The following is a 9,182-nucleotide window of genomic DNA, read 5'->3' on the forward strand; positions in this document are numbered from 1 at the left end:
TGATAATCATTTATTATCCATGCTATAATTGTATTGATTGGAAACTCAAATACATGTGTGGATGCATAGACAACAACATGTCCCTAGTGAGCCTCTATCGTACTAGCTCGTTGATCAAAGATGGCTATGGTTTCCTAGCCATAGACAAGATTTGTCATTTGATAACGGGATCACATCATTAGGAGAATGATGTGATGGACAAGACTCAAACTATAAGTGTAGCATGTGATCGTATCAAGTTTATTGCTATTGTTTTCTGCATGTCAAGTATATGTTCCTATGACCATGAGATCATGCAACTCACTGACACCGAAGGAGTACCTTGTGTGTATCAAACGTCGCAACGTAAGTGAGTGACTATAAAGATGCTCTATAGGTATCTTCGAGGGTGTCTGTTGAGTTGGCATGGATGAAGACTGGGATTTGTCACTCCGTATGACGGAGACGTATCTCAGGGCCCACTCGGTAATACAGCATCACAATGAGCTTGCAAGCAATGTGACTAAAGAGTTTACCACGGGATCTTGTATTACGGAACGAGTAAAGAGACTTGCCGGTAATGAGATTGAACTAGGTATGGAGATACCGACTATCAAATCTCGGGCAAGTAACATACCGATAAGACAAAGGGAACTACATACGGGATTAGCTGAGTCCTTGGAGTCAAGGTTCGACTGATAAAGATCTTCGTAGAATATGTAGGAACCAATATGGACATCCAGGTCCCTCTATTGGTTATTGAACATAGAGGTGTCTCGGTCATGTCTGCATAGTTCTCAAACCCGTAGGGTCTACACACTTAACGTTTGGTGACGATCTAAGTATCGTTGAGTTATTGTGTTGGTGACTGAAGTTTGTTTGGAGTCCTGGATGAGATCCCGGGACATGATGAGGAACTTCGGAATGGTCAGGAGGTGAAGATTGATATATAGGATGAAGGGAATCGGATTCCGGAAGTGTTCCGGGAGGTACCGGGTTATCGTCAGAAGACCGAAAAGAGTTTCGAAGGACCCCGGCAAGTGTTGGGGGCCTCATGGGCCAAGCGAAGGGGGAACACCAGCCCACAAGGGGCTGGGCACCATCCCAAAACCTAGCCCAATTAGCCAGGTGGGTTGGGGCGCCCCCCTAGGGCAGCCACCCCCCTTGCTTGGGAGGCAAGGCACCTAGGGGGCGCCTCCCCCTTGGTGGCCGCCGCCCACACCCTAGGGGAAACCCTAGGGCGCCATGCTACCTCTTGAGCACTGCATTGGATTTCTCCGAAGAGGAGAGGATGATGCAGTAAAGTAGCGTAAGTATTTCCCTCGGTTTTTGAGAACCAAGATATCAATCCAGTAGGAGATCACGCACAAGTCCCTCGTACCTACACAAAACGATAGCTACTCGCAACCAACGCGATTAGGGGTTGTCAATCCCTTCACGGTCACTTACGAGGGTGAGATCTGATAGAGATGATAAATAATATTTTTGGTATTTTTGATATAGAGATGCAAAGTAAAAAGTAAAAGGCAAAGTAAAAACAAAGCAAGTAATAAAGTAATGGAGATTGATATGATGAGAATAGACCCGGGGGCATAGGTTTCACTAGTGGCTTCTCTTAAGAGCATAAGTATTCTACGGTGGGTGAACAAATTACTGTTGAGCAATTGATAGAAAAGCGAATAATTATAAGATTATCTAGGTATGATCATGTATATAGGCATCACGTCCGAGACAAGTAGATCGAAACGATTCTACATCTACTACTATTACTCCACTCATCGACCGCTATCCAGCATGCATCTAGAGTATTAAGTTAAAAAACAGAGTAACGCCTTAAGCAAGATGACATGATGTAGAGGGATAAATTCATGCAATATGATAAAATAAACCATCTTATCATCCTCGATGGCAACAATACAATACGTGCCTTGCAACCCTTTCTGTCACTGGGTAAGGACACCGCAAGATTGAACCCAAAGCTAAACACTTCTCCCATTGCAAGAACTACCAATCTAGTTGGCCAAACCAAACGGATAATTCGAAGAGACTTGCAAAGATAACTCAATCATACATAAAAGAATTCAGAGAAGAATCAAATATTATTCATAGATAAGTTGGATCATAAACCCACAATTCATCGGTCTCAACAAACACACCGCAAAAAGAAGATTACATCGAATAGATCTCCACAAGAGAGGGGGAGAACATTGTATTGAGATCCAAAAAAAGAGAAGAAGCCATCTAGCTACTAGCTATGGACCCGAAGGTCTGAAGTAAACTACTCACACTTCATCGGAGAGGCTATGGTGTTGATGTAGAAGCCCTCCATGGTAGATGCCCTCTCTGGCGGAGCTCCGGAATAGGCCCCAAGATGGGATCTCGCGGATACAGAAGGTTGCGGCGGTGGAATTAGGTTTTTGGCTCCGTATTTGATCTGACGGGGGTACGTAGGTATATATAGGAGGAAGGAGTACGTCGGTGGAGCAACAGAGGACCCACGAGGCAGGGGGGTGCGCCCAGGGGGGCGCCCTCCACCCTCGTGACCGCCTCTGGCACTTCTTGGAGTAGGGTCCAAGTTTTCTGGATCACGTTCGGTGAGAAAATCACGTTCCCGAAGGTTTCATTCCGTTTGGACTCCTTTGATATTCTGTTTCTTCGAAATACTGAAATAGGCAAAAAACAGCAATTCTGGGTTGGGCCTCCGGTTAATAGGTTTGTCCAAAAAATATATAAAAGTGGAAAATAAAGCCCAATATAATTCAAAACAGTAGATAAAGTAGCATGGAGCAATCGAAAATTATAGATACGTTGGAGACGTATCACGCCACCCCTCCTCCCTTCCCCCTATATATAGAGGTGGAGAGGGAGGGCAGCCACACCGATCATTGCCACGGTGCTGGCCTTCCTCTCCCTCGTAGTTCATCTCCTTCTTTGCTGGATCGAGGAGGTGAAGGCGTCATCAAGTCGTACGTATGTTGAGCGCGGAGGTGTCGTCCGTTCAGCACTTGATCGGGAGTTCGTGGACGGATCGTGATTGGATCGCGAAGACGTTCGACTACATCAACCACGTTTCTTAACGCTTCTGCTTAGCGATCTACAAGGGTATGGGGATCCAATCTCTGCTCTCGTAGATGTGCATCTCCTAGATTGATCTTGGTGAGCATAGAAAATTTCTTGTTTCCCATGCAACGTTCCCCAACACACCCCGACGGCGGAGAGGAAGGGGGGGTAGGCCTGGCAACGCGAGCTCCACGGAACGAGGACAGGGACGCAGATCGAGTCGCCGTCGTGGGGGGCGAGAAGTGGACAGACCAGCGAGGGGGGGGGGCGCATGGGGGTTGCGCCCGCCGCTGCCAGCTGCAGGCGGGCTTCGCCCGATGACGTTAGCCGGCAGCGATGAGGGGAGGCGCTGGAAAAAGGGGGGCCGGCCGCGGCGGCCCTTGTTGCACCCGAGTCGCCTCCTAGGGAGACAACGCGGGGCGTTTCCTCAAGTTTATGAATTTCAATCCTAAACTTTTTCTATTCATGCAGTTTTACAGTCCTACGAATCAAAGAGGACCTAAACTCTGTAGGATTTAAGAAAAAAACATAGCATTCGAATCATATATTTGTTCTATCCATGCGTTTTGAAATTCCTACGAATCAAAGAGGTCCTGAGAGGATTTCTACGTGTTCTTGCGTATTGTGGGCGATGACAAATACAGTAGTACGTACAAACGCAAGGGTTCCTCTTCTCTGAACCCAAGCGACAAAGCAGCACAGCCGTAGCCCGACTCGTAGCAAGCGAGAGGGCCGCAATCCCAGATGGACACCGGCGAGCAAGCCGGCGAGGAGTCGTCGGCGAACCGCCGGGAGCGCCTCCTCGCCCTCCGCTCCTCCGCCGCCGCCGCTGCCGCTTCCTCCACCTCCTCCTCGCCATCTGCCGCGCCGCCGCCGCCCGCGTGGGATCTCCCGGAGCCCGACCTGGCGCCCACCTCCTCGGCCCCGCGCCCGCGCTCGCGGTTCGACTTCTACACCAACCCCGGCGCGGCCTTCTCCTCCGCCACCGCCGCCGTCCCGCAGAAGCGCAAGAACGCCGACCCCCCGGGCCCCAATCCCGCCCCGGCCCCGCCTCACGGTCCGTACCTTACCCTGCTAGGGTATTGCCCCTCTTCCTCTCCTCCTGATGTTTATTGTATATATACTCTGCTCCTGTGCTTCTAGGTTAATTCCCTTTGTAAGATTCATATTTGTAGGATTTTTATATTGTTGTCATAATTCATAGCACTTCCATTGATCCAGACAGTGGAGTTTTCCTGGGCTTAAGCTAACCTTCAACAAAAGCACCCTGTTACAAGTATGTACTCCCTCCGTCCGGAAATACTTGTCATCAAAATGAATAAAAGGCGATGTGTCTAGATGTATTTTAGTTCTAGATACATCCTTTTTTGTTTATTTTGATGACAAGTATTTTCGGACGGAGGGAGTAGATGCTAGTAACTTCTAACTGGATGATGTGAGTATTGGTCGGTTGAAGAATCTTGGGTGGTCCTTTTAGGTTGAAGAGAATAATTTTGAACATTTTACATCACCTACCATCGCACTGAATGGTGATTTAGAGAACACTTGTGACACTCTAAATACCGGTTTAAAAAACTGGCTAGTACAAAACTTGGACTGCTTAGTGATTACTTGTAGCTGTACTGTGCTGCAAGAAATCCAGCTACTGTTTTGGTCTTCTGCACATCCTGCAAAATGTGAAAATTACCATCATTTCTTGGTTCACCCTGATCATTGGTCTCACTTTGCTTGTTTATCTGGATCAGGGAACTATGGTAACAATTATCCTCCTCCACACCAGCACCATATGGCCCAATCTCCGATGGAAGGTGCGCCAGGGAATAGTCCATGGAGAAGTCCTATGCAGTTCCAGACTCCTATGTCTGGATACCGAGGAACACCTCCTGGACCTCCACCTCACTGGAACTCACATTCTGCTTCTCCAGCTCAAGATCCGTATCCACATCAAACCAACTTTGGGTTCAGAGGCCCTAATGTTGGCCGAGGGGGCAGCCCGATGAATTATGGACCAGGAGGTAGCCCGATGAATTACGGACCAAGAGGTAACCCGATGAATTACGGACCAGGGGGTAGCCCGATGAGTTACGAACCAAGAGGAAGCCCGAGGAGTTATGTACCAAGAGGTAGCCCGCACTCGTCTTCCGGACGTGGCAGGGGCGAGAACTACTACCACAGCCCAGGTTCGAGAGGAAGAGGGGGAAGGGGTGGCTTCCAGAACCATTCTGGATCGCAAGATCAGAGGAACTTCTACAGGAAGTCCATGGTGGATGATCCTTGGCAGGGCTTGCAACCTATCGTTGGCAGCATACTGCCCATCGATGACGCCAATTCCTGGCTTCCAGAGTCATTGCGCAAAAAGGAGACACCTAATCAAGGCAGGGGCGAGAACTACTACCACAGCCCAGGTTCGAGAGGAAGAGGGGGAAGGGGTGGCTTCCAGAACCATTCTGGGTCGCAAGATCAGAGGAACTTCTACAGGAAGTCCATGGTTGATGATCCTTGGCAGGGCTTGCAGCCTATCGTTGGCAACATACTGAAACCCATCGATGGCGCCAAGTCCTGGCTTCCAGAGTCATTGCGCAAAAAGGAGACACCTAATCAAGGCCGAACAATTTCAAATCCAACATCAGGGTTGAGTCTGGCAGAATACCTCGCCTCGTCTTTCAACGAGGCTTCTGACGAGTCTAATGAGACGTGACGTGAGCTCTTTTGTCAGGGCTTCCTTTTAGCATAAACTTTTGTACCATTAGGATTGCTGTTTGTTCCTCAGCATATATTTTATCACCTTTTAATTTATTTCTCCTGCATCTTAGACTGCTTCTTTTGGGCTAGATATAAACTTTTTTTTGAAAGACAAAATATAAACATTTTGATCTGTGATACTGTAGTACTGTTTATGCACTTCTGTGGCCATCTTGTACCTTGGTCTAGGGTGATGTATGACATACCCTTTGAGCTTGTATTATCTGTCATTTGTGGTATATTTTCATGAGCTAAACCTAAATTTTGATATCATGTGGAGCCAGGTTGTAAATTGCACGCTGAATTGGTTGCATTCTTGTGTGGTTGGTTAAATATGAGAATTACTGCCCAGGGCATGCATGGAGGCAGAAAGTGCCCACAATGAAGAAACACCATTGTATTATCTATCATCGTTCTTCATGATGCTGAACTGCCGATCGTCGAAATCCATATATGCAGGAAGTTTGTGTGTAAAGCTTGATATGGCCAAACCCCAAATGAAATGTTTCTGAAGAATTTCCACCAATAAGACATTCTTACAACAAACAAACATGCGCTGATGCTTTCAATGGTCGGCTTCAGCACTCTGTTGGTCCGTCAAATTTATGCTGAAATTGGAGATGGAAGGTGAGCATGTCTGCTTGTTCCAAAGTGAACTTCGACATGAACCGATTTTTTTACTGCTGATCACAACAGGCATCCACAAAGTGCATCTTCAGACACCTTTAAAGTTTGCTTTGGAAAGGAAAACAAAGCAAGACAAAAATCGAACATCCTCAACCAACATCATTCCATCTTTGCCTTATAAATAAAACATTTGCTGGTGCTAATTATGTGAGCTGAGAAAAGGCAACTCAAGTGAGCACAAATTGCTGGGGGGTGTTATTCAAACAGCTCCCAGTATTTCTCTATAAAACATTGGTCTCTTACATTTCGAGTGGTTGAAGACGAGCAAAGGAGGGAGGACAACATGGCAGGTTTAGAACGGTACATGAAAGGAATTGAGACGCGACAAAATGAAGCTTAGCCTCATACGGTCACCGACCTCGTCATGACACCTTCATCAAGTGCAACGACTCCAGGCAGCTCCTTTCCTTCCAACAGCTCCAAGCTAGCGCCACCACCAGTTGAGATGTGGCTCATAACATCAGCCACTCCCACCTTCTCAACAGCCGCAACGGAGTCTCCGCCTCCAATGATAGTTGTCACACCCTTTTTGCTAAGCTCGGCCAACTTCTTTGCAATAGACTACAGGAGAGGGGTCACAATTAAGTTTCTTTCTGTGCAAATTTGTTCCATAATAGAATTGAATGGATGAATTACACAGGGCATTACCTCAGTTCCTACTGCAAACTTGTCAAATTCAAAGACACCCATTGGTCCGTTCCAAATGATTGTCTGTGTTGTGTCCAGGGCATCATTAAATGTTTTGACTGAATCTGGGCCAATGTCCAGCCCCATCCAACCATCAGGAATTGCAGATGCAGGGACGGTCTACAGAAAAATTCCATATCAGGTATATAGCCTTCACATATTTGTGAGCTGCTTCAGCTTGACTAAAAAGATCTATTGAAAATTATCTTCAACGCTTGCATGAGGAAACAAAAATGTAATATACCTGACTGTTAGCATCAGGAGCAAACTTATCAGCAATGATAACGTCAGATGGCAACAGAAGGGAGACACCCTTTGCCTTTGCCTTTGCAAGGAGAGATGTTGCCAGCTCAAGTTTATCTTCCTCAACCAAGGAAGAACCAACTGAGAGTCCTTGTGCCTTGTAAAATGTGAAGATCATACCACCACCCAAAAGAAGGATATCACACTTCTCCAACAGGGATTCGATAACCCCAATCTTGGACGACACCTTTGAGCCACCCACAATGGCAGCGAATGGGCGCTTAGGGTTTGAAACAGCTCCATCCAGGTAGTCAAGTTCCTGCAATTAAAAACAGGTTCAACACTTCAGACTCTGTCTGGAACCAATGGATGGACGTTAAGTCTTCTGCTCTAAATTCTTTTTCCTTTTACTGTGTGGTGCATAGCATCAATTGAGTTCAAGCATCAAACTTCAGAAATAGAAATAAAAGAAAGTATGAACCTTCTGCAAAAGGAATCCAGCAACAGAAGGCTTCAAGAACTTGGTAACTCCCTCAGTCGAGGCATGTGCTCTGTGGGCTGTTCCGAATGCATCGTTTACAAACAGATCTGCCAGTGATGCAAGCTTCTTTGCAAACTCTGGGTCATTCTTCTCCTCTTCCTTGTAAAATCTTACGTTTTCCAGGAGCAAAACAGCACCATTTTCCAGGTCAGCCACCAATTTTTCAACTTCTGGGCCGATAACATCTTCTGCTTTTTTCACCTAATTTGTGAACAAAAATGTGTTTAAATAAGTAGACTACAATCACTTACGCATATGCTTGAATAGAAGCCTCGATGGTGTGGAACAAAAGAATACCGCAATGCCAAGAAGCTCAGATAATCGTGGCACAAGGGGAGCCAAGCTAAACTTAGGAGTAACACCCTTAGGACGACCCTGCAAATCCATAGGAAATAAGTGTTATGAGCATCATATCAATGACATGGCCATATCATAAGCACCTCTGTGTGAAACTAGCATTGGATTATCCTTTATAAAAGGGTTGCTAGGAAATAAATGAGGGATCCAAAAGTATCACGATTTAGAATCATAGGCCAATTCACTACTAGAGAAGTAATGTTGCAGTAGCGAGATCACATAACGATTTGGCTCGTCACTATTCAGCTAATGTTTTTCTGGGACTACAGAGCACATAAGTAGATGATGAATTAAAGACAAGTCAAAGATTGTATTCAGTAATACCTTGGCAATGATGATCAGTCGTTTTAGGACAGGCTAACCATCAGTCAATCGCACAACACAATAATCAAACTGGCAACTACTGGCAGATAGAGCTTAGGTGTTATGTGTTCATATATCAGGCTTTTCGAACGGATTATAGGGAACACTCACATTCTACGAGTGGTGTTTTCCTACATTGTACTGTATATGTGGTACTCAGATCATTCATTAGTCTGCGGAAAAGGGCGAGAGAGGTCGGGGTGGGGAGGCATACCAAGTGGCTGGTGAGGATGACCTTGGCGCCGTTGCTGAGAAGGTACTTGATGGTGGGGATGGCGGCGCGGATGCGGGTGTCGTCGGTGATGTTCTGGTTGTCGTCGAGCGGCACGTTGAGGTCGGCCCGCACGAGCACGCGCTTGCCCTCGAGGTCGGCGGCGGTGAGGTCCCCGACGCTCTTCTTGGCCATGGTGGCGACGGCGCGGGTCCCGCGCGCGGCGGACGCGGCCCGGCAGCGCGACGCGACGTGGACCGCGAGGCGCGGGTCGGCGCCGGCCGCGAACGCCAGCGAGCGCGCCGGCTGGCA

At 47.2% G+C, this 9,182-nt stretch overlaps 2 protein-coding genes across 2 annotated transcripts; one reads left to right on the forward strand and one right to left on the reverse strand.

Annotated features, from left to right (window-relative positions):
* The first annotated feature begins 3,715 nt into the window (after window positions 1–3,715).
* On the forward strand, window positions 3,716–6,022 carry LOC119348820 (protein pygopus-like). The gene is made up of 2 exons (XM_037616807.1): window positions 3,716–4,096; window positions 4,785–6,022. The coding sequence occupies exons 1-2, from the start codon at window positions 3,784–3,786 to the stop codon at window positions 5,735–5,737; spliced, it is 1,266 nt and encodes a 421-aa protein (XP_037472704.1). The 5' UTR covers window positions 3,716–3,783; the 3' UTR covers window positions 5,738–6,022.
* A 618-nt stretch (window positions 6,023–6,640) lies between these two features.
* On the reverse strand, window positions 6,641–9,128 carry LOC119348822 (phosphoglycerate kinase, chloroplastic-like). The gene is made up of 6 exons (XM_037616808.1): window positions 8,874–9,128; window positions 8,237–8,314; window positions 7,880–8,140; window positions 7,400–7,717; window positions 7,117–7,275; window positions 6,641–7,029 (listed from the first exon to the last, which is right to left on the reverse strand). The coding sequence occupies exons 1-6, from the start codon at window positions 9,063–9,065 to the stop codon at window positions 6,811–6,813; spliced, it is 1,227 nt and encodes a 408-aa protein (XP_037472705.1). The 5' UTR covers window positions 9,066–9,128; the 3' UTR covers window positions 6,641–6,810.
* Between the last annotated feature and the right edge of the window lie 54 nt (window positions 9,129–9,182).

The sequence above is a fragment of the Triticum dicoccoides genome, chromosome 1B (genome assembly GCF_002162155.2).
Source record: "Triticum dicoccoides isolate Atlit2015 ecotype Zavitan chromosome 1B, WEW_v2.0, whole genome shotgun sequence".
NCBI lineage: Eukaryota > Viridiplantae > Streptophyta > Magnoliopsida > Poales > Poaceae > Triticum > Triticum dicoccoides.